We start from the raw sequence: 26358 nt of genomic DNA, 5'->3' as shown, positions 1-26358 counted from the left end.
GTAAGGCTCATTCCTCATGAAAAATACAAGTAGGCCAGCATTAACTCATTGAGGAAATGTACATATCTTCACTCTCGTTCTTTTAATTAAAAGATAGACGGCTATCTTTTGGTATGTTTTAAACAAATGTCAGTCTCCAGATAAAAGAACTATGATGATATATTGAGACCCTGTCAATGACTTATGATAACTGTAACCTGAAGAAAATAGATGAAAAGTTCAAAAGCTATGCCCTTTGATTTTGCATGTTTATTTATTTGAGTTGGTTTATTAGTTTTTAGTTGCCTAATCCCAATGAAATGCATTTTCTGCCTTCATAAAATTTTATTATTATCATTTGCAGACAAAAATACCCAGGCACTATTTGGTTCTTACATGATGGCATAATTTAAAACAAAGGAAACAAATACAATTTAACTTCGGTATGAAAAATGGAGAGTGTCTCTGAAGCTCTGATACATGGAGGGACTGAGTTCTATAAAGGACTCTAATATGCTTCTTATGATTCACACAAGAGGTGAAAAAAACATTTAGAGACTGATCAAAGAAAATTATGTGAAGAAAAGAGAATCAAAAGATTGCACAAGCATAACGGAGGCAAACTAGTAAAAGGGCTCACCATAAATATAATGACAAGGTCATAATAGTATTGTCCTTCTGGAAACGAACGAGAGTTTGTTAATTTAAAATAAGAAGGATGCTTTCACTATATGCTATCAAAATACACTTATATGATCTGAAAGTAACAAAAAACTTATTTATAATAATAGCATCTGAAATAAAACATTCTGATGCGATCTGGAGGGGGATATTTAATTAAGGAAACTTCTCCCTCACTGCTTTATTGAGATAGCACAATTATTCACTGAATCACCATTTGGCTAATTTTATCTTGAACAAAACATTAAATGCAGTATTATCTCAGTGTAAAATACTCGTAATTTAGACAGGCAGGCTATGTAGCAACAGTGTCTCAATTTAGTATTTTTCATTTAACCTATCTAAACCTCAGTTTCTTTGTGAGTAAAATAGACATGATAATAATAGCACATCTTCTTGGTTACAAGAATATACAATGTAGCATACCTAAAGCACTTAGCATAGCATCTGCCACGATGTAAATACTAAGGAAAGGATGGCTATTCATATTTTCAATCTCTTGTCTCTGACACTCTACTTTTGACTGCTACCTGGGGCCTCAAATTTGAATTCTTATTTCCTGTCACTGGACTGGGTTGACCTCTCCATCCTGCTGAGTTAACTCTGTCTCTTCTTGGGAAGAAACTTTCTGCCTCAGCTCTAGTTCCATTTCATAGACTCTGATCAGGTAGCTCCAACCTCACTTTTAAGTTTCCGGTCAAAACTTAGACAGACAACTGGTTGGGTTGACCATTTTCCCCTCCAGCATTTCAATGCTGTATCTCTTTATTAAGTTAACCACTGTAAAGTAACACACTTGGACTAAAGCGCTTTCTCCTTCCCAAAGAGTTGCTTGCCTTTAATGGTCACCAAGGATTAATATAGAAATAGTCATCAGAGTCCTATTGACTGCTTAGTGTCCCATATTTATAGATACTACAGATATAAAAACTCCTCTCAAAGCTCACAAAGAAATCAATCTCTTCTGAAGAAATGCTCTGCTTTCCATAAGCCATTTAGTTATCTTTTTGCCCTGTGTGTTAATAAGCTCAGTTCAGTTTTTTACTGAGCTGCTTTTCTTTTCCTAGGCAATATGTCTATTACTTAATTGTTTTGTCTTTCATATTTTGTTAAGAAGCTTTGGTTTGATTGTCCCTCAAAGTTTTTTTTTAAATAGTCAGATCATGACTCTGTATGTGTGTGCACATGTAGGTGAATTTCATGTAGGTGCACTTTAGGACAATGTAACGAGACAGAATGTTGTACACCCCATCTATGGCACTTTGCTTCTAACTAGATTCACAGAATTAAAGGACTTTGGAGCAGGAAATACCTTAGAAATTCTCTTATATCTTCATTTTAGGGATGAGAAAGTTGCATTCATAAGAAGTCAAGGGGCTTGCCCAAGATTCCATAGTAAGGAGGCAGGCTTAATTAAACTAATGACTTTTTCTCTTTTCATTAACCATGCTATTTTGCTTTAAAAAATATATTCTATCCAATGAGAATATAGTAAAATGTTTGGTGTAGATCTGTCATCTTTTGTTTTGTTGGTTTTGTTTTCTCGTTTAGACTGCATCCTCCAACACAGACTAATGTCCAATGTGATCAAGAGATTCAGCCATTTCAGGTTTTATCTCCTCTTCAGTAAGAGATGAACCCTTAGCTAAGGTCAGTAATGAGCATCCCAAGATCTGTTATTTTAATCTGCCATTTCAAATTTACTTACACAATTCACTTATGTCACCTCTAAAGTGTAGAGATGGTGCTTATTACAGTTTAGATTGCAGTATAATTTGAACATATCAAGAAATGTATTTGACTCCTGGAACAGAGAGAATGATCAACATTTAACACAACGAATCCCCGTTAAGGGCCTAAGAGGCTCTGCTGAGGATGTCTCTGAAGATCAATCCTATTAAATCACACATCTTCCCGTTGTTTGACTTCCCAAATCCCAGACAGAGCCCTTATTGATTTTACTTGACAACTTTTTTCCCCCACTGTTTGTTTCTGTGCTTCCTCTACCCATTGGATGTTGATCAAACAGTGACTTTTATCTTACCATGCGGGAGCGATTCAGCCTACAGCTGCTTCTATGGCTGTCACTCAATGACGGCCCACAGGCCTCCTGGGCAATTGTGCCAGCTCCCAGCTCCTTTTCCAAGAAAGAAAACCTCCCTCGCTCAACAGTGGCCACATAAATTGGCTCAGAACAGCATTCTTCCTGGAGAGAAGTTGAGAGACACATTTTCTCTATCAACAGAACAATGCAGTCAAGGATGTATCCCTTCCGAATTCTGTAATAAAAAGAATTCTTGGCATAGATACGAAGGAAGTCGTGTGAAAATGTCAACAGCAGAATGTGAAATTTTAAACTCTAAGAATTTGAAGGCAATTTAGTGGTCATCTGGTTCATTGGTTAACTGAAACTTGGCAAAATAAAGACAAAATGGATACATTTGAAGAATTAGTTGAAGAAAAAATGGAGAAAAAAGTCCTCTATTGGAATTATGTAATACTTAGGAATTACTAACCACGAAATGAAATAGTGGTCTTCTAAAGATGCAGGTGCAGTCCATATTCAGTGTAATACTGAGAGGGAGGCATGTACTAAAAGCAGGAGAGGGGACCCTTTGATGAGCTACAGCAGGAGTCAGGAAACTTTTTCTGTAAAGGGCCAGAGAGTAAATATGTTCAAATGTACAGACCAAAGGTTCTCTGTTGCAGCTGCTTAACCCTGCTGCTGCAGCACGAAAGCACCCATAGACAACACGTAAGTAAATGCGTGTGGCTGGGTTCCAATACAACTTATGAAAACAGGCGACAGAAGGAACTTGTCCCACAGCTTGCAGTCCATTCACTCCTCATCTACAGGAAATACACACTTTTGGTTTTACTGACTAGATGATAGGCACACAGACAAAGAAAGCTATTTAATGTTAAGATAATCAACTATCTATCTTTACTTAGGACTGTCTTCTATTCAAAATGTATGTCCTATCTTCGTTTTTTGCATTACTGTATCTTTTCTTAATGAAATAATGGTGATACCAATGGCAAAATTTTGTTTAATGTGCATGTGTATATGTATATATATAATATATACATATATAATCTATACATACATATATACACATATGTATGCACATATATATACATAATATACATATTATACATAGATAATATATACATAATATACACACATAATATACATAATATATACATAATATATATAATATACACATATATACACTAAAAATTTGTAATTTTAATGTATATGCATTATGCATTATTTTAATGTAATGCATTAGCATTAATGTATTTTTTAATGAAATAATGGTGATGCCAGTGGTAAAATTTTGTTTAAAGTGTATGCGTATATGTATAATATATACATATATAATATATACATACTTATATACATATATACAGAATATACATGTACATATATATGCACATGATATACATATTACATACATAATATACATAACATATACATATATAATACATACATATATACACTGAACAAAATTTTATAATTTTAATGTATATATATGATGTATATATACTACATATCATATATATACACACTAGATAAAATTTTGCCATTTGGTATTATCATTGTTTCATTAAAGATGTATCCATATACACATTAATCAAAATTTTATAATTTAATGTATATGTGATATATAGTATATTAAACCAAATTCTGCCACTTGGTCTCAGTTTCATTTCATAAAAAAGATATGTTAATATGAAAAAAAAACAGGACCTACATTTAGAATAAAATACAGTGCTATGTAAAAATGGACAGTTGATTATACATATAATTTATATATATACATATATATATATATGTTTCCTATTGGTTTTGTTTCTCTGGAGAACTCTAACACACTGGTCTATAAATAAAATACTATGATATCCATCATTGGTGCATTCTCTCTCACTTTCATAAGTGCAGAGTTCACTTAGGGAGCCTTCCTGATAAGATATTATGCAGTCTTTATTACTATTCCAGTAATAGAGAGTTTGCTACCTAATAGGGTCTCTATTTTATTTTACAATAGCTCTAATTGTTGAAAATTGTTGCAGCAAATCTTGGCCATTTTCAGATGAACATCATTCCATAATAGTAAGACCATAAGCCAGAAATTCTCATTCTACTACTAGCACCTGAATTAGCTAGTACTTCACATCCTATATCCTCCTTTTAGTGCTGATTACTAGCTTGGGCTTTGGGGTCCTATCAAAATTGAATGTGAATTCTGACTAAAACGTACAAGTCCTTGCAAAAATTAATAAATGCTGAATCCTAGTTCTTTAGATCAAAAATGCAAACACCACCACCAAAAATATAGGGACTTTTTTGAGATTTAATTAAGAAAATAAATATAAATTGCCTGGCAGGTAATAAGTGCTCACGAAAAGATATTGTTGATATCATTATTGTTGCCAGCAGTAATGGAAGAAGAGATCAAATCATTACCCAAAGTCATGAGGAAGATACTCATTCAAAAATATTTTTAGGTGCCTACCATAATGCAAGCACAAGGAAGATCAGGACAAAAGCCGATTCAGCTCTTGTGCATGTTATACCCAAGTAGAGATAAAAGATGGTGCTGTCTACTCCCACACAAATCCTCAAAAGTGCGTCATGGTCAGTGGGCTTGCTAAATCTCAGAAGTCTTTTGCTCATGTCTGATTACTTCTAGAATGATAATACACACCTCTATTAGCAATGACAGAGCTACATGCTGCCCTTTCCATCATTGACGACACGAAATCACTGATACAAATACAAGATTTCTCCTCTGACTTTCTAGTGAATATCTATCTATCTATCTATCTATCTATCCATCTATCTATCCATCTATCTATCTATCTATCTATCTATCTATCTACCTATACACACATCCTTCTTTGTATTCTGAGGATGGGTTGAAGCTAAATATTTAGTATGTCCATATCACCTTTCATGGGTAGATTTCAAATTTGTGAATGTCTTAGAAATATAAATGAAATAATAATTTAAAAATAATGAAATTGAAAGGTAGTGTATAAGAAAACTGATGTTGAAAGACAATCTGAATTGCATATCTTAATCTAAGCATGTTTGATGTTTAGTCTAGACATCATGATTAAAGATGATTATGTCAAGGCCTTAACAAGCTCAACATGTGTCCCTCTTTGCTTAAGTGGGGTTTGGAGAAATCATATCCTATTCAACCCCCTTACATCTGATTACCCCCCCATCTGTAGGAAGAAATCCAAGAGAGGCTAAATTTACATACTGAAGCCAAGCAAAGGTGGAGATCCAATTCCATTACCAAACACCTAAGTCAGAATTTTAATTCCACCTTAACCCTTTTTGGTTACAGTCTTAGAGTGTGCATGAACTCAGCGTAGCACAGAAGCAACATTTGAGAGATGCAACACAAATTTAAGAATCTCACAAATGCATCAAGCATACCATATAAAAAAGTTTCTTTTTTGGATTATAGGCTCAAGTTGTATTTGATTATTTTTCTTATTCAGAGTGAGCTAGCATACATAGTAGAAATCAGATTCAACAAGTGTGTAGATAGAAGCATTTTTTTCCCAGACTATCTGGAAACTACATCAAATCGCTTTCTTCCCTCCTCCTGATTTAACTCTGTGGATCCAACATATGCTTTGTAATATTTCAGAATGGTGCTAGGAGCAGCTGGCAATACGTGATGGCTGCAGAGCAAGAGAACACCTGGAAAGAGAAAGGCTGACTTTTTTGAAGACGGCGCCTCCTGTTACAGACCACAAGGAAAGGAAAAGGATGGTGATTCCTCTGAGTAATAAATTGCCAGGTGACATTTCCAGGCTGGTGCCAGTCAGGGCAGCAGATGCCTGGGGTGATGAATTGGGCATAAAGCACACAGAATTTCAGGGCTAAGCAATGGAACAGAACTAAGAGACAGAGTATGTTATCAAAAAGAGGAGAACGGAAGCTTTCCTGAAAAAGCTGGAACTGAGGAACTCTGCGTTCCTCATAAGTGACAGGAATGTTACAATGACAGAGCTGAGGAAAGGGAGCTGTGAGCAGCACATAGTGTACTGCTGAGAGTTTTCAGCTCCTTATGCACTCTGTATTGGCCAAACAGAAGCCTCTACATCGTGAGTTTAAGAACAAAACCTAAAAAAGAAGAGGAGATCATTTTTACAATTGCTACTAGTTCTGTTTTGTTTTATGATTGATTGGAGTTTAAATGTTCTGAAATTACTGTTGCTCCTGGTCCTTTTAACATAAACATATTTGTGAAATTAAAAAAAATTCCTCCTTTGAGTTGGAGGAGGCAGCATAGACAAACAAAATTAGCCATGGATTGATAATTGTTGAAGCTAGGTGATAGTACATTGGGTTTGTTATATTATTCTCCTTCTCTTAAAGAAGCATCCCTCTCTTGAAACTGACACAATGGTCCAGCAAACATCCCATTTCTTTTCCCTGTCACCACAAAATTTCTTGAAAGAGACAAGTTTTCTCCACTTGTTCACCACTCCCGACTTGCATTCCCTATTTAACCCACCCAGTCTGGCTTCGGCTCCCGCAGTCACTGAAATGGCTTTTATCAAGGTCAAAAATGACTTCCATATTACCAAACCCAATAGGTACTTTTCTGTATGTATCTTATTCTACCTCTTACTGCATTTCAATTCATTAGATCTCTTTCTCGTTAAACAACCGCTCTGAGCTCTCCTCTCCTAAGTCTTCATCTGTCACACTAGCAACTCTTTCTAAGTCTCTTTTTCTCTCTTGTCTTCCAAATCTTCAGCCAGTGGTCATGGAAACTTCTTCCGTCTGTCTGTTTTGCCTTTTTAGGACAGACTTAAACTCATGACTCTAAGTCTTATTTCTTGTCCTGGCCTCTTCCTTGAGATCAAGCCTCCTATATCCAGTTATTCACCGACATTTTTCCATTTGGATGTCTAATATTCCTCATAACTTAACATGGCCAAAGTAGAAATCTTGACTTTTCTTCAAAATATACTTCTCTCCTGGGTTGCCTCATCTCAGTTAATGACATGCCAATCCTCCAAATTAATGAAGCCAGAAAGCTACGAGGAATTCCCCATCTCCCATCTCTCAGTCTTTGGTTTTACCTGTGTAATATGGAATTCACTCACTTCTCTTCATACCCACTGCCATCACCCTTGTTGAAGTCAACATCATCTCTCACCTCATCTACTACAGTGGTTTCCTAAACTGCTTCCCTGCTTTTGCTTCAGGCTTCCTGCTATTCATTCTTTACATAGCACCACAAACTTCTATATGTTAAAATTAAATTATGTCGCCCCTGTGTTCAAAGACTCCCCAAGGCTTCCTTTTGCATTAAGGAAAAAAATGTCTACTCTCACCATGGCCTACAATCCCAAATTGATTTGACCACCCTTAGCTAATCTTCTCCAACCTCACCTTAAGCCACTCTTGCTCTTTTCTCAGCTTGTTCCAGGCCCACTGACTTCAGCTTTAGAACACACCATCTTCTTTCCTGCCTTCGAGCATTTACAAGTGCTGTGCTCTCCACTTAGAAGGGACAGCACTGCTTCACACAGCAGCCTCACTTCCTTCGACTCCAAGGCTCATTCTAGAAGGTAACCTCTCAGAGATGCCCTATTGCTGTATTCATAGTCTTTGTGTCATTGTTTCCCTCTTCACCCACACCTCTCCCAACAAGACTGTAAACTCCTTGAAGGTAGTAGTTGTATTTTTTCCTCTTACATCTGTATACTCAATGTTTAGCAAACCATTTGACACAAAAGTGTTTGATAGATGATTTTTGAAGGAAATAGATATAAAAGAAATATTCACAATATAACCATTACCTAATGAGTTAGGGAGTTTTTACTTAAGCAAACTATTTTTGCAAACATGTAAGACAGATTGAATGCTTTAAACCCAAATGCTTTAAAATGCATTTGTACTATGATGAAATTAAGATTCTTCCTGCTTTTTTAACACATGAGAGACATCCAAGAAAAATTTACCCTAGCAATAAGATTTATTGATCACTCCAGACAGTCCAATCTAGTGGAAATGATCAGGAGATGGCCTGAAAGAGTTGTTAGTTTCCCATTTGTTGCCTGCTGATCATTTTCAGTCTGCTACTGTCTGTCTTTACTTACGTGTGAAATTTAAAGCTTGCCAACTAAGACTTTATTTGAAAGATAAACATTCCTTTACACTTATCACATTTTAATAAACCAATCTGCAAGCTAACTGTAAACTTTAGGTTTATATATTAAATGAATAGCAATGCTTATATGCTTTTTCCAAAAATCAATTAAATGCCTCCCCAAAAACCATCAGGCCTCTACTAATTCAAACACAGGGTTGAGAAGCCATTTTATCTTTACAGATGTGTGTTGAAAATCCATAATTATTCCTTGTCATGTCACAAAAGGAAAAATGGAATACACTCCCATGAAATCCCCGGTGGTAATCAACTCCACCGAGAGTCTTGCTCTGAGAGTGCTCTCCTTCTCTTCAGCTGGTTCTTTTGTCCTGTAATTGAATTGAATTTGCTCCTCGCCCCATTCCTTCCAGACAGCTTCTCATTTGAGGGCTCTGAAGATGTATTACACTAATATATCGTCAGAATGACAATGCTATGATGATGCATGAGTATAATACATCTTCAGAGCTTCAGCACTGGCCAGAAACAATGCAGCTGCTACTGGATCAAATTCAAACCTAATGCAAAAGGAAACATTAAAAAAAATCTGGCTAACAAGGACGGTGAAAAAAAACTCCTAAATAAAAAAAGCTATTTTAATGAACTCCATAATCTGTACACTCTGAAGACAAGTTTTCAAGACTTTAATATGGCTTATTATTAATTTGTAAATTTATGCAAGAATATACTCTATAAACTTCTGAAGATTACAATTAAACATAACCTTAGCTAGACAAAAAATACGCAATAAATGTAGTTTTTTTAAGTTTCAATCTCTCAAGCAAAGTTTACATACAAAGTTTACATGCAGTAAATGTTGCATTTTGCCTCTTTTGTCAGCCTGGAAAAATTAGTTTCTTGACATTTCATAAGACATTTTCCTTATGCATTATACTAGGAGACCTTTCATGAGTGTTGATCCTCTTCTCTGAAGACAGAATCCCCTTTGTAATGTTTTCATAGAGGGTGTCAGTACTGCCTTCTGACAGAAGATATCCATAAAATTTTTGGAATCTTTAACAGGCTGAAATTGAGTTGCACAGTAAACTAGGATTAGAGAATTTATAGATGATGATAATAATAGTCATAATAAAGAGAAAAACAGGGCACCATTATTCATGGTCTCCTGGTCACAGTATCCTTTGTACCCCTTACCTGGCGCTGCTCAGGTTGGGAATCACACAGAAATCTCAGAGAGGGCAGCCCCTCAGGAATATGTAGCTATGTGAAGACTCTTTTCTTTTGTTCCTTATTTTTACAGACTTTTTTTTCCTACAGCACAGAAGGGAACTAAAGAAAACAAATGTGTCCCTCCTCCAAAACATTGCTTTTTGTCTTCCCCTCATCATCCACCATTTACTAGAATCCCAATAAATAATTCAAACTTTTGTTTCTAGGAGTCTTTCTGGTAGTAACAATCCATAAATAATCACTAAACAATCCCTCTTCTGTTTTCTATGTAGAAACGACTAAATACGAAATAATATCTCACTAGTTTAGTGATGTAATCACTACATTGCATTTATCTGATTTTTTACCACATAAGAACAAGGTACTTATCATCACCATCTTTTATTATCTGCCTTCAAGCAACTTTCATGTAAAGATAAACCATAAGAACAATTTTAATAATAACAGCTAAGAATCTGGAACTCAGTTTTGCCTGGGTATTCTTTAAACTTTTAACTTGTAATATCTCCTTCATACTGCAGCCTTGTGAAATTACTATTATCAGCTCATTTTGCATATGAAGAAACTGAGGCACAGAGAGCTTAAGAAATTTGCCCAAGTTAACGCATGTGGTGAATGGCAGAGTATGAATTTGAAACCAAGTGGTACCAGTACTGCCCATGTCCTTTTAAGCACTATGCTATATTGCCTTGGTTAATAGGAGTTTGATAACTACATATAAAAATGTTATTAGCTTTTCTCTTTGGGGAATGATCTATTTACAAAGGTTATAAATGAAAGTAATTATGATTAGGCATATTAATTTTTAAAACACTAATCAGTTAATATAAATTTGTTAATCACGTAAAGACTTTATAGTATTCTAAAATATTGTGTCATTTAACAAATATTTATTGAGTACTTACTATGTAGCTATATTTGCCTGAATCATGGATCTTAAAGAAACAGCACACAAAAAGTGAGAGAAATTAAAAGTATTTACCATAGTTTTACTGATCTGTAATCCAAGAGCATCAAAATCATTCCAATTTTTCATTAGTGATGATTATTCCTAATTATAGTCAAGTTAATCAAGAAAAGTATAACTTTAAAACAAGCTGGAGTATAATTAAAATTCAGTAACAATATACTCATTTTGAGTAAGGAAAAATAGATATAGTGTTCTTTTATACTAGAGGTCATAACTTCTCTAAAAATAATTTAGCGCAAGCCAACCATATGCTCTTGTCTATAACTGTCAAGAACACTTTGAGTCTTCATTTCAAAAGAAATCATTATTAACATATTTTCTTTTTCTTACTTATATATATTAGTAATAATCTAGGAACAGCACTAAAATTCTAGTAGGCCTTGTTTCTGCAAAAATGTAGCCTTGATGGATATGATCTTACGTTTACAGGAAAATTGTATCCTCATTGACTGCCAGGGTTCACATAATCAGTACAGCCTGGGTTCAAATGAAAAGTATGGTCTTTTCTTCAGGAATGTGGTACAAGAAGTCATAATACTTCACATGTAAAGTAGTTAACATACGCTCACCTAACACATGTTAGAACAGTGCCTGGGACATACTAAATGCCCAATAAATAATACTTAATGTAAGCATTATTGGGCTCATTTAAACTTTCACAGTACCTACTGGTGCTCTTTCTGGATCCTTATAGGATCCATTTCAATATTATGAATACAAATTTTACTAACGGAGTCCCATTTCAGCTTGAATTAGCATGGAATTTACAACCAAAGTAAAAGCTGCATTTTCTAAGATGCTAACCTTTAAATAAGCCCCTAACTTGTTTAGACATAACCATTTATGTAATACCTTTCCCTAATACACGTATTGTGACATTGAAATTGCTCAGGCAAAAGGCTCTAGAAAAATCTAATTCCTAAAGTATAAACAGTATAATGCCAACCGTTATCCCCAAATTCAGTCCACTAAGGGGAGACATAACCTAGAGTGTTGTGTGTGTGTCTTTTTTTTTTTTTTTCTAATGCCCAGTTCTCTGGGAAAATGAAGTTCCATAGGGGGAAAAAAAATAAAAAAGCAATCTTATATGAAATGCTTTGAAATGCTTGATGGATTCCTGTTTTCTGTTCTATATGGGTAAGGACTTTCCTCTGAGAATAGTGAATTATTTTTTATATTGATTCATCATATCATCAGGCCCACTGCTTAGCCTTATATGTGCCTTAAAATAGTGAAAACTGTCTTGTTTTTTATTTTCAAATAATAGGCATTAAGAGTTCGGAATAGACACAATTCTGCATACTCCACCACCAACTGGATAGAAGTAGAGAGACTTCAGAAACAGACAAATGAAAGTTAAAATTATAAGGAAAACACTGAGAACAAAAAGGCAATTTTAACTACATCTATAAATTATTGGTGTGCAATCTTATGGTAGAAGTTTAACTTGCCATCATTATGTAGATTCATTCTTTATATAATTATCCATTATGTAAAGCCCTTATGGAAATTCATAAAAGCTCCACATAGAATACAGCTCTACAGTGGAACTAGAACCATAGTTTGTAATCTGAAAATCTGTTATTGTTGAAGCGTCATCAGCATAAATTGCTGGTTTTACTGAATTTTTCTTCCTGGCATTAAGAAGCAAAGCACAGTGTCAGGATTACGAACCTGAAAAAAGACTTAAAGATTTATAGTGTTTGGGCGACAGGCTGCCAGCTTGCAAGAAGTACACACAGAGCCTCTTCATCACATCACCCCATGTGTTGGCCCAGCACTCAAACATTTCAAAGAAGACTTTGTTTCACAAAAGGGGAATGACAATGAAATCAAGAGCACTAACAGAAAGTTTCTAGTAGTTTGTTCCTACTTTCTAGTTTGTTCCTGTGATGACTTGAACTCTTCTCAGAATTATTTTAAACAGTACTCAGCAGTGTACATGGTTTTTAGATACTAATTTTCATTTTTTACAGCCTTCTATTTTTTATGATAATTAGTAATTATCATTTTCTGTCTTAAGACTGTATTTAATTCTCTTGAAAGATTATAAAAACTTTAATGTCAGGGCTCGCCCCGTGGCCGAGTGGTTAAGTTCGCGCACTCCGCTTTGGCGGCCCAGGGTTTTGCTGGTTCGGATCCTGGGCGCGGACATGGCACTGCTCATCAGGCCATGTTGAGGCAGTGTCCCACATGCCACAATGAGAAGGACCCTCAACTAAAAGTATACAACTGCCTACTGGGGGGGATTTGGGGAGGGAAAAACAAAAGATTGGCAAGTTGTTAGCTCAGGTGCCAATCTGTAAAAAAAAAAAAAAAAATTAACTTTAATGTGCTACATCTGTATGTCTTAAAACTGGGAAATAAAATTTAGAACTAAAATCACTTTTAAAATATCTAATGTAGCGGTCAGCAAACTTTTTCTGCAAAGATCAGATAGTATATAGTTTCGGTTTTGTGGGCCATATGGTTTCTATTACAACTACCTAACTTTACCATCGTAGCATGAAAGAAGATACTATGCGACTGTGGAATAAGAAGCACCCAATTTTTCCTAGGATGCTCAGCAATAGCTTCATAAAAAGTTGAAGGATGAGCAGGAGTTTCCCAATCGTATAAAGGGACAAAGGATACTCAATAGAAGAAATAACACATATAAAAGTAGAGAAACCAAATGTCCATCATGACTAACTGGAAGTTGCATTTTGCCTCCACATGTAAGTTCTTTACTTCTTATTTGCTCTTTAATCCTCCACAATTGGGTTTCTGGTCCATTATGCCGCTGAACTGCCACAGCGATCACCAAACTACCTAACCCAAAGGTAATTATTCGGGTCTTAACTTATCTGACCTGATTGACATTGTCCACCACTCACTGCTCCAGGAAAATTTTTCATCTTTTGGTTTCTTGAAATCTGGCTTTCTGGTTCTATTCCTATATCTCAGGCCACTTGCTTGTGGTCTCCGTTATAAGTGCTCAATGTTGTTGATTAAACAAAAGTGATCAGCCCCAAGGGACTGATTTCAGAAAAGAGCGACCTGAGACTGTCTAAATGTGGGCTGGATGGATTCAACAGAGAGGAAGAGATTAAAGATGTAGGGAGAAAGAAGACATTTAATGGAATGAGGACCTGACAAATGGGAAGGGATGGAGGCAATCCAAGAACATAACAGGACAAAGGCTACTTAACTGAACAGTCTTTATCTTGTGTTAGGCAATATGGTCTTGACTCCTATGGATAATTGGGTGAGAATACCCTGTCAAAAGGCACTAAGCATATGGAAATTAGACCAAAAAAGAATCTGAGACATACAACCTTGTGTTTATGCTCATATTTTAGCTTCAGAGTCAAAAAAAAATCTGTCAGCTAATAAACACCAGCAGAGTAGAATTCCCCGGAGATTCCAGATATCAAAGAATAGGAATGAACTAGGGAACAGAGCTTCAGATAAACAGCAATGAATAATAAGTGGAAATTTGACAGAAGTGTTCAAAATGTCTCCATATTTGTTATCTGTAATCTATCGTTTTAAAATTTACCTTTTAACTTTTCCTGTGTTTTTTTTCTGACTGGATCTAGATTTATCAATACAATGATGTGTGATTAAGAATTTCGTCTTTATATTCAAAATCAGATGCCTTGCGTAAACTTAATGTTCTCTAGAAGTTTTAAGCGAGTTTTAGCTTTGTGAGATCCTTATTTGAGAGCAGCTATGTGAACTGCATTCAAGAGCTGGAAATAAACCCTTCAACTTCAGAAACAGGGTTGAAGATTTTACTCGGTCAAAAATTCAAACACAATTTCAGTAGTAAATTAATGACTAATAATATAGAGTATTTACCACAAGTAATGAACTCTGATCAATGCTCTATACTATTCCGTTTAATCCTTATAACAGTTCTGTGAATTGGGTACAATTATTATTGCCATTTGTATTTGAAGTTTAAAGGAGTTAATTTTGTCTAAGATCTTATAGTTTGTACGAGAAAGAGCTGGGTCTCAAACCCAGTTCTGACTGACATCAAAGTTCACGATCTTGATCACTGTGCTATACTGGCACAGTCTGATGCCTAAGAAATTACTGGTAGGAAAGAAGGGAATCATACACCTTATATCAGGAACTTTGAGAAAATCTTGAAAATTTTCTAAGTAGATAAGGAACCAGTCTAGTTAAAGCAGTAAGATCTCCTGTAAATTAAGATGTATAAACCTATTTAAATCTCTAGTGATAAAACAATTGCCTCTTTATATTTTCCTTGATATAAATATATTTTACTATTAATTCTATAAGCCCCATTTGTAGACGCACCAGGCTCCAGGCCCTGTTCTAGGCTTGTTAGACAAAACCAAATGAAATATGATCCATCCCTTGCACTGAAGTTATTTAAGGTGCAGTGCTTGAGAAAATATCATAGGAAGCACCCTAGATCTCTGAGTCTCTGACAATTTTACTATAAGGCAGATCAACAGAGTTATATATTTTAAGCCAGTAATGGTTTTAACTCCAAGTGTACAACATCTAATCATTTGAAGTAAAGTAAAATGGTTGACTCCAGAGATGGGACAGGAATGACACAAGATAAGTCTTGCATATTTTGTCAGGCCAGAAAGTATGAAAGTGCTAAAAAAAAAAAATGGTAGGGGCATATCATAAGAACACAGGAGTCAGAATGAAGTAACCCCCACTCACCAAATCAGGAACAATGTGAGCATCAAAATAATTAAAGACAGTAATGAATTATAAACAATTATAAAAAGTTGGAAACCCGTGAGTCTTTCTGCCATAATAAATATACAGATAAACAAACAAATAAATAAATAACAAATAGGGGAAAGGGAAGTCCTTGTTTATGGTAGGATGCCAAGTGCTAACTGGTAAAAGGAGAAGGATTGCTGAAGATAGAAAAATCAGCATTTTGTAATCAGAGTAAAGATTGGTTCACAATAGTATCAGTGATCATGCCAAATCTAAGGGTAAGTTTAAGCAGCAGGTATTTGCATATTACGGTCTTGAAATCTCTTCCTACTGCTTATTGGTGCATGAGGAAGGAAAATGAACTATACAAGGCAGAAATCAGATAACTGGATTGGGTAATTAAAATTAACATCAAATGAGGGACAGATGGATACCCTGTGCCTCTGGGTATCATTTCCTGGGAAAGCTACAACTTCACTTGTTTAGTCCCACATGGGCATCACTGGAATCTAATTCTAAGAAAACATGAGTTAAACCCCTAATGAAAAAATACTCTACTTTAAAAAAAGAGGTATGTTCATTGTTGAAAAATGTCAATGTTCAATAATGACAAAGGAAGACTACGGAATTAGTCTCCAGACTAAAGAGGACTAAAGTGATATGACAACCAAATACAATGCTTGGCTTCTCTACTAGAGGGAAAAGAATTCTAAAAAAAACACTATCAGACCAGTTCACACAATTGGAATATGTACAGTAATGTGATAAAAGTATGATATAATGTTAAATGTACAAAAGTTGAAAACTGCACTGTGCTTATATAAGAGAATGTCCTTTTTCTTTAGAAATGTCCACTGAAATAACTAGGGAGAAAAGGGCATGATGTATGCAAGTTGTCCTCAAATGATTCAGTGAAAAAAACATATATATATATATATTTTTATATGCTCTATACACAGCAAATGTTGAAACTAACATGAAAAATGATGAATGAAACTGAGTAAAGGATATGGGATGTTCTTTGTATTATTCCTGTAACAGTTTTTAACATCAGTTTGAAAACAATTCCCAAATACAGAATGAAAAATACAGAAAGAAATCATTAGTACGAGTGAACTTTAAGGAAACTCATATACCCAGAAATTTCTCAAGAAAGATGTTTTCAGGGAAAGTACACTGAGTACACAAGTGGAAAGTCAACTCCAACAGACTCAGGTGATGTTTGCCATGTGGTTGAATTCAACCTATTTTTCGGTAGATTAGGGAGAAGCTCTGTGGAGCTATCATCCTATGACCAGCCATTTTTTATCGACGTTTAAAACTTGAATAGATCATGAATGAGTCAGCAAGATTACCAAAGGTACCGGTAAAAAATTCTAAACAAATCACATATGTACAAAAACTAGCCATTGCTTCTAATACTGACAGGAAGTATATCTATATCTGTTTGTAACATTAAACATTGTTCACACAATGATTGCTGTTTTGAGACACATTTTCTTTCCTGATATAGCAAAAGAAAAGAGAAGAATATGCACAATATTGATATTTCTTAGGTAAAATATAGACGGATCAATTAAGTTTATAATTTTGCTTTTAAACATATGTTTAAAAGCATAAACATATAAGCTGAAGGACGGTAATAGAATTACCAGACATGTGACACAAAGCAGTAACTCCACAGTGCTGTGCATTTGAATATAGATCATTAACAAATTATAATTTGAAATTATTGGAAGCATTTATAAAAATATCAGCCATGTCTAGCTATTCACTGGATAATAGTTAATATTTATGCTAATTTTATTCATTTGCTCTGTATGGTAGGATCAGAAAAACAAATCTATGCACAGTTTAACTTATAAACTCAATCTGTCTTCTTTCAGCTTCATGATGTTATCCATTATCCTTATCCTAATAACTTCACTAACCAACATTCGTGCTATTTAATTAAACTGAAATGTACCCAAGCACTTAAAAAAGAAGAATATGCATAATAACAAGCATTGCAAAGCAGGAGAGGTAAGTCCAAAATATTAATCTTAAATTATAAGAAGATGGAGATTATGTGCTTCATTCTTACAAAAATTATATTGCCATATCAGATTTAAATCCCTGGAAAGATGATTAAGACTCAGCTTATATTTGCATATCACCTATACTTATTAAAGCATATTTATGTCTATTAACTTTTTTGAGACTCACAATAGCCAGGGGTTTTTCAATCATTCGATTTTCGGAAAGTAGGAAACTAGCTGAAGGTGACTGAGGCTAAGAGATTTGCCCGAGCATTGGCTGGGCTGCTGAAGAGAGAAGTTGAGAGGACCATGTGTGTACTAACTCCTAGTCCACTTTGCCTCTCCTACACCCCATGCAGAGCCTTCCATGGATTCAGTGCTCACACACCAGTTTTATGATTCCGTAGCTGCTCCAGAGAGTGAAGTGCTGGCAGTCAAGAGCACCCTCATGCTTCAGAAATATTATAGGGGCCATAATGCATATTATATAAGTGTATACTGCTGTTATATTGATTTTTTCTCACATTAATAGTAATACTAAGCATATAATGTGAGTAAGTCTCATTAGACTCACTGCATAAATGAGGAAACTGAAAGACATTTAAGGATAAGGGATATGAAAGAAAGCATTAGCGGATAAAATAGATGTTCCAGTTGTACTCTTTCTACGCCTACATAAAATGTGCCTTCTGATTTCTTTAAAAGCAGTTTCATCCCTCTAGCCTTCTTGGTGCCATTTCCACCAAAAATACAAAACAAATCACATCAAATTTAATTCATCTGAAGTGGTTGGGGGGGTTCTAGTCATTAAAAGCACCTCTCTTACTTCCATGGTATACCCAAAACTATGTAGTTCAAATATTTAAAATTTACACAAATTGATGATTCTGTTAAAAATGTGCCTGTGAAAATCTGTTTTGATAATGATTATCCCCAACTTCCTAAAGGTGACTTAATCTCTTTAGGAGGATGTGCACTGTAGCAAAAGCACCAGAAATCCATAAACATGTCATATTCCTTAATTTCACCTATGTGATCTTGTACAAGTTACTGGAACTCTTGGGTTTTTAGATCCTTCATCAGTTAAAATTTAATTCTCACTGCCAAACCCTTGATTCTGAACTGCACTTTGAAATTAGACCCATCAACCTCATAATTTGTATAATTTCATTCTCCCTGATTACCTTAGCAGCTCATGCTGGCCTATTAACATGTGAATGCCAATTGAAGAAAAGCCTTACACATTTAAATGAAGATATTTCTCTTGCGATATTTCCACTGGAGCCTTTTGTCTGTTGATTTGTGATTATCCAGGATACTAAAGTGAAAATAACCTTGACTAGGAATCAAGAGACATAGGTTCTATTCTGGGCTCTGACAGAAAATGTTCATTTAACTTTTGTGAAGCACAATGCCTTTAGACGTAAAGAATAAGTGTAACAATATGCATCCTGCCTACCTCATGAAAAAGATGTACAAACATAAGTTGAGTCTTCAGTTCTGAACAGATGAGGTTACAGGAGAATATTGAACAGCACAAACAACACAGATGTATTTCTGCTTTACCTGATGGGGAGATGTGCCGCCAAGAAATGGAAGGCTCTGGTTTCCCAGTGGCCAAACAAGTGAGGGTGACATTGGTTCCTTCATTGATGGTCATATCACTTGAGATGTCATATATCTTCGGAGGAACTGAAATGGCAAAACGTGCAGTGGTCAGAAAGAAATATATAAAATTCTGTTAAACTCCATGATACCATGCAATAAAGCCGTGGTGGTGAAATGTAATTATGGCCTATGGTCATCATCTAAAAAATAGATTCTCCAGATCCTCAGGACTCTCCTGGAGTTTTCTCTTTGTTGATTGTTTTTATTTTCTATAATTTTCAGCCATTAACTATTTCAGGATAAATGGACTATTTGATAACAAATAGTTTGAATATTGCTTGGATTTTTATTGTGACTACTTTGCCTTAAGTAAACTAGGATATAGCCATCTGTCTGTTTCACCCATGTATCCTCACTATAATGATGGTTCTCCTGTTGAAATGATTAAATAAAAATGGAAATCTGAAGAAACTTAAAATAGCAGAGGAGCCATGCCTACATGCTGATCTAATCGCTGAGTGAGGTAAAACATACACAGAATTGGGATGTAAGATTTCAGGGTCACAAAGACATTCGGGGCCTCAATTTTCTTCCTGCCAAATAGCAGGGCTGGACTTTCTCAATATTTATGTTCTAAGGACCACAAATTCTAAGGGCTGTGAAAGGTGTGTTCAATATGAGTTTTCCTGTTAATGATGACTGGAAACCACTGGTTGAAAGAGATCTCTTCACTTTGGGATTTCTTAGAACGTTTTTTATGGCTTTTTAGACTATAAATCTCCAAGAATGAAAAGGAAAATAATTGTATTGTGGTTTTTTTCTGGTGTATTAGACTGTAGGAGCTTTTGTCACAGAGCATTTGATAAAATTAGTGATCATGGAATACACTTTGGGAATGCTGGATAGGAAAATCCGTAAATTAACTTCGAGGATGAAAATGTCCATATTCTCTCAAAGACCAAATGGTCTCATTCAATCCTTAACAGCATGGATATGAACCCTGTGTTCTCCACTGGTTAGCTGTGTTGTCTGGGGCAAGTTACTTTCTCTCTCTCAGCCTCAGTGTCTTCACCCGAAAGCTGGAGACAGGAATAGCACAAACCCCATAGAGCTGCTGTGAGGATTACATAACTGATTATTTGTCAAAGGACTTAGAAAAGCACCTGGCATTATTGTTAGCTATTCTTATTAGATGTTTTAAAACACGTGTATAGTGTCTGAATCTAATTTCAGTACTGCTCTTTACCATGCCTTAAAATAGCTCTGGGAGCATCATTTCCGTATGGTATATGACTGGCCTGTGCCACAAGTTTTGGTTTACTATATAAAAATTATAGTATGTTGAAGTTCCTGGTCAAAACTAAATAAATGGCAATTAGACACCTTGATAATTATTAGAAAAATATGCGTTTTGACTGGAATTCTTTTAATTGTTCCATTCTTAGGGTTTCTTTATGCAAGAGATATGTTTTCACAGTTATTTAAAAGAACAGTAACTAAAATCTGTCATAAGGATAAATTAAATTATCCATACTTCGAATATCATCTTTGATTTTTTAATGGAACCAAAACTCTGCTACAAGAAAATCTAGGATGATTTGATTACAAATATAAAGTATTCAATTATATGTAACTGTTGCTATGACTGAGGAAAAGGCTTATTCCTAAGTGATATACCATTGTAACTGTTTCTAAATGACATACTTTAATTGGCATTTAAAACATATTATCATTAAACTCTTCAGCGAGCTCTTCTCAGGCAAATAAGAAAAAATAAACCATTCCAAACAGAAGATTCTTTTTTTAGCTTAACTGAAACAGAACAGAAATAAAGACATTAAAATACCCTAGGAGGAAAGTAGAGAAAAATATGCATGACTTACTGGTGAATAGGAGAGTTAATAAAAATAAACTCACAACATTAAATAAAAATAGCATTTGGGTCTGTGGATGTAGGCGTAGGTTTGACATAGGAAACGATGAAATATATATATATATATACACGTGTATGCATGTATATACATATACACATACACAGATATGTTTAAACCAAAGCTTACTATTAAAAAAAACTTATATAGTGCTCTCTTCTTTTATATAGAAGACAGTGCACAGAGATCAGTCTAGTCTGGCTGGTTTATTAATATATTTCAAATATATAACTGATTCAACATTGGACTGGGTGTGTATATCTAAGAGAAATGATGGAGTGCCATAAGACCATGCATTCTATCCTCTAAATTAAATTATTTTGTCAATTCCATCTGATCTTAATATAGTTTAGTTTCATCTTTATGCATCTATATATATTTAAAGTGGTAAACATGAGTGGTAAAATAATATTAAGCACAATATTTGAATTCACAGAGAATCAACCAAGTCCCTTAGCAATAAACTTAGATTTGACATTTAACCATGGGAAATTGTATGGTGGGGAATGAGTGTTGAATTCCAGGTGTGACATGTCATCTCAGTGATTGCAATCGCCTCCTGGGGCCTCATAATTCAGGATATGCTACAGGGAAGAAACATCTGGAAAAAGGATGTTAGTAAGAGAAAATCCCTATGGCAAGGCTCTTCTCCCCAGAATGCATCACCTGTTGGCAGCAGATGCTGTGTGTGGAGAGGGCCAACGAAATCTGCCACATGCACTGTAGCTTGTGGAGGCAAAAACAGGTGTTGCTTTGGTGAATATTCAAAGGCATTGCATATTCAGTTTAAGACTTCAAACTTTACTGAGGATTATGGAAGGAATAATTCTGGACTCATAGGAAATGCAAAAATTTCAAAGCACAATCCTTGCCCTCAAGGAAGTTAAAATTAAAAGAGAGAGGCAGAGGGGCTGGCCCTGTGGCTGAGTGGTTAAGTTCGCTCACTCTGCTGCAGGTGGCCCAGTGTTTCGTTGGTTCGAATCCTGGGCGCGGACATGGCACTGCTCATCAGACCATGCTGAGGCAGCGTCTCACATGCCATAACTAGAAGGACCCACAATGAAGAATATACAACTATGTACTGGAGGGCTTTGGGGAGAAAAAGGAAAAAAAATAATAAAATCAAATAAAATAAAATCTTTAAAAAAAAAAGAGAGAGGCAGATAGGTAAGTAACTAAGAGAAGACAAATATTTTCCATTCCCATTTTACATGAGTAACACATGTCTAATAGGTATGCCTTCTGGGTTCAAATCAGCAGATATTAATTTTGTTTTCTTTTAAAGTGAACAACGTAGGATAGTTTCTGCGCAAAGTTATTCAACGTGGTACCATTTGTAAGAGAAAAAAAAAACCATTAATAACCTCAATGTAGGGCCATGGAAATGGAGGTATAGTCAGCTCTGCCTCCAGAATAAGGTATGGTACTGGGAAAGGGTTTGGAATGATTCCAGGAAGCATCAAGCTAAGGGAAAAAGGAAGAGAGAAAGGAGGCTTCCACTTGAGTTGCCAGGAGCAGGAAAGAATGGTGATGTCTCAAGAACCTTAAGACCATCCAGTTCTGTTGGCTGTCCTTGGGTTACAGTTTGTGTATAATGACGCACGCACACAGGTGGGAAGGACTCTATTGAGCTTTCTGAATGACACAGCAGCATGTCTTATGGTATGCCCAATATCTATGCACTTGCAGAGAAAAACAGAAAAATGAGGAGAGTTTGAATAACTTAACTTACTATCCTAGATGTGTGTTCCTTTTCTACATACCTTATTTCAAACTCCCTCAAACCCTTTTCATTTAGAAATTTAACTTAAAAATAATTTGTTTAAAAAAGAGCAAATGTGTTCAATCAATTCAATAATTTTTAAGTCATTAAAACTATGGATTTTAACGAGTATGTTGAATTCTTGTGCACATTTTTTAAGTTTTTATGACCTAGAGCAGAGTAATACAGAAATAAGTCATTCCTCTAAGTGTAAATTTGTTTAATTCATAGGAAATAATTATTATAACATTATTATCACTATCATCATCATGACACCATAAATAAAAACAATGAAAGGTAGAAGTTCTAGACTTCATATTAAATCACAGAATCTCTCTCTCCTATTGGGACCCTAATTGGGGATATATGAGACTTTTCAACTGTGTGCCTAATTTACTGCTGTGTATCACCAATTAAAGAGGCTGAAGAACTCTGGTAGCTTTCCAAACAACAGAGATTGAAAGTGGATTTAAAGGTTGTGTTGGAGTCAAATGTTTTCAAAAATTCTCGTATACATTTAAAGAAATCACTCTTGGACCCTCAAATTAATAACCTGCTTTACCTCTTATTATTCATGAGCCTCAAATTTAATTACTACTTAGTACCTTGTCCTCAACTCCTAATCAGTTGATGTCATGGTGAGGGATGATGCACATTTAGATGTATCTATAGATTTAGATTCCCTAAAGGTAATTTAAATCACTTGTTGATTTCATCTTCATCAAAAATTATGCCATCTGACCTGCCCCAACTGCCTTCCCTCATTTGCATTGTCTATCAGTGTCCTCAGGTAGGGTGTGGAGCAGCATCAGTAAGGAAAATCTTAGAATACATATTCAAACCAAATACTAATGATTTCCACACAGCTAACCATTTTGGATTATTCCTCACCATTAGCATTATGTTGTACAATTAAGTTTGTGTGTGGCCTTGTATTTTGTTTTTTTTTTTTCACTTGTACGTATTTTCTGATCTGTATAAATAAGTTTTTGTTTGTTTAATGAGCAACCTTCACAGAGTTAACTTAAATTTCTTCCAAGAATTCATCTGGTAGTCTGGAACACAACCATTAAAAATTTGAGAAGTCAACCTAAGGGTGACTAATCTGTATGTCACAGGAATCATATGAGCACAGCGTTTTATCCTATTAAAAGTCTGTGCAGATGATTTTCAGAAACAATAAATGGAATGGAGTTCACACCTATATTAAGTTGTATGAGATGTGAGGTCGGGTCACACATAATACTGAAAATCTTTAGAGGATGTATTTGACGGTTATCTTAACTGTAAAAACAAGACATGGACGATTTGAATCTGGAAAGTGCATTGGCTCATTGGAATCAATTAAATGCCCCATCAAGTTCTTAAGTTGTAAGTGTACCTGAAAGACCACAGCACATACAAATCCATTTGGAGGCATTTTTTAGGCTGCTAGGACCCGCAATATTCTGGGTACAAAGACCACCTGCTTCCTTAGTCAGGGTGTAAAAATCACAGCAGTGTTTTCTAGGCAAGTACACTGTGTGTCTTCCTATTAATTCTCTGAAGCTATACGCTCATTACTAAAAATGCTTAAAGGTTTTAATATATCTATTTGAATTACCCACACAATCACTAGACTTGTTCCCCAAGCATGTTCACTAGGCCAAACAAGAAATAAAAACAAAAATGATTCCATCTCTTTGGTGTACTGCTTGACTCACCTCTCCAAAGTGACTTCCTCCACCCCAAAAACCTATCACAAAGAAGAAACACGGACATCGAATTTCTCAGTTAACGTTAAAAGCTTAAAATTTCATCTTAAAGCGTTGTGTTACTGATGACTGATCATCTTAAAGCAAGACAGATTTTTTCTACACACGTGTCGTTGAAATAAGCATTTGCACCCACAACCGTGTGTCCCCATCATTCTTCCTCTTCTTGTAGTTTCTTGGTCATGGTATTCCTTACAGTCTGCTGTTGTCATTGGTATTTATTTCTTTACTTGTTTACTGTCTGTCTCCTCTTCACAGAACACAAGTAAAGGCCTCGAGTGGGGACCTTGTTTACTTTGTTCCACAGCTTGTCATCAGCACCTAGAAGAAGGCTGACACATTCGGGATATTCAACAATTATTTGTTTATTGTTCTTTTATGTGCTGAGCTAATATTTCTTTGACTTCTTAATGAATATTTCCCATAGAATTTCATACCACTGCAAGAATGATATAATGGTGAAAATGTAATTTTGGTGCCAAGGGTCCCAGTGACTTTTTTCAAGAATTCTCTGAGTTTGGGCATTCGATATTCCTTTTAACTCATTTAAAAGCATGGTTATTTTCCTACTGCATTGCCTACTATAGTTTTAGCCATGTTAACCCAGAGAAATAATTGGACAATAATCATAAAAATTTATTTTTAATAGAATGGGCTGTCCTATCTTAGGCAGTACTTGATGTGCTGGTTAGAGCATCTTACTTGAGAAGTATGTAAATTGAGGGTCAAAAGGATTTGACTCTAAGAGCATGTACATATCATTTCTGCTTTTTCTTTTCTTTCCACAGACCTGGAGTCTGAGTTAGGTCGAATAAACTATGTCTCTGAAGATTTTCCAAACTGCTTGAGTCAACAAGCTAGACATAACTATAAATCTTGGGAGAACTGGCTTTTTCTGCACTCCCATTTCTGGTAATGGCTGGCAGTATCAGAACAGCCTTCCTTTCCCTGGGCTGGCAGCTCTCTTCTCAGCCTTGGCCAGCCCGCAGAAAGGGAAAGCAGATCTCCGTTATATAACAAACCTCCTGGAAAAGGTGCTGTGCTCAAATGGAGAGAAAAAATTCTTTCTTTTTTTTTTTTTTTTCCTAAATTGGTTTGCTTGTGGGTGCTTGAAGTTTTCCTGGCCTGCACCTACTAGCAATGTTGTTTTCTCCAGCTCATAGACTGTAAATGAGTTTGTAGTTTATGACATTTCAGAGCTTTCTCTGGCTTCTCCCCTCATCACATCACTCAGATGGCGATAGCAGGAAAAGATACTCGTGTGACTTATAAATGCAAACTTGCCAAATTGACGAATTACCTACTCATGGAATATTCCAGAATTACTTTTGGGTGCAAAGAATATGTTTGAGAAAAAAATGTATCTTTCAGACTTCAGTTCACAGTTTGAATCATGTTGCTTAACTTAGTGTGTTTCTTTTCTTGGAAAACCTATGTCCAAGTTTTTCTTAATCTACCGTGTCCTTCCCAGGTCAGCTATATAAAAGGGAAAAACAGGCATTGATCTGTTTTAATCCATCCATCCACCTATCCATCTATTCATTCAACAAACATTTATTGAGTACCAACTTGAT

At 35.4% G+C, this 26358-nt stretch overlaps 1 protein-coding gene across 2 annotated transcripts in view; it reads right to left on the bottom strand.

The window, feature by feature from the left end:
• Positions 1 to 26358, bottom strand: part of NEGR1 (neuronal growth regulator 1) — an 817887-nt gene that overhangs the window by 322229 nt on the left and 469300 nt on the right. For both annotated transcript variants that reach the window (XM_070592298.1, XM_070592297.1), the window contains exon 3: positions 19296 to 19421. In XM_070592298.1, the coding sequence (XP_070448399.1) occupies positions 19296 to 19421 (126 nt within the window). The remainder of the gene's footprint in view (positions 1 to 19295; positions 19422 to 26358) is intronic.

Source organism: Equus przewalskii, chromosome 24 (genome assembly GCF_037783145.1).
Source record: "Equus przewalskii isolate Varuska chromosome 24, EquPr2, whole genome shotgun sequence".
Taxonomy (NCBI): Eukaryota; Metazoa; Chordata; class Mammalia; order Perissodactyla; family Equidae; genus Equus; species Equus przewalskii.
Note: the sequence above shows the minus strand (reverse complement) of the source record. Positions and strands in the feature narration are given on the sequence as shown.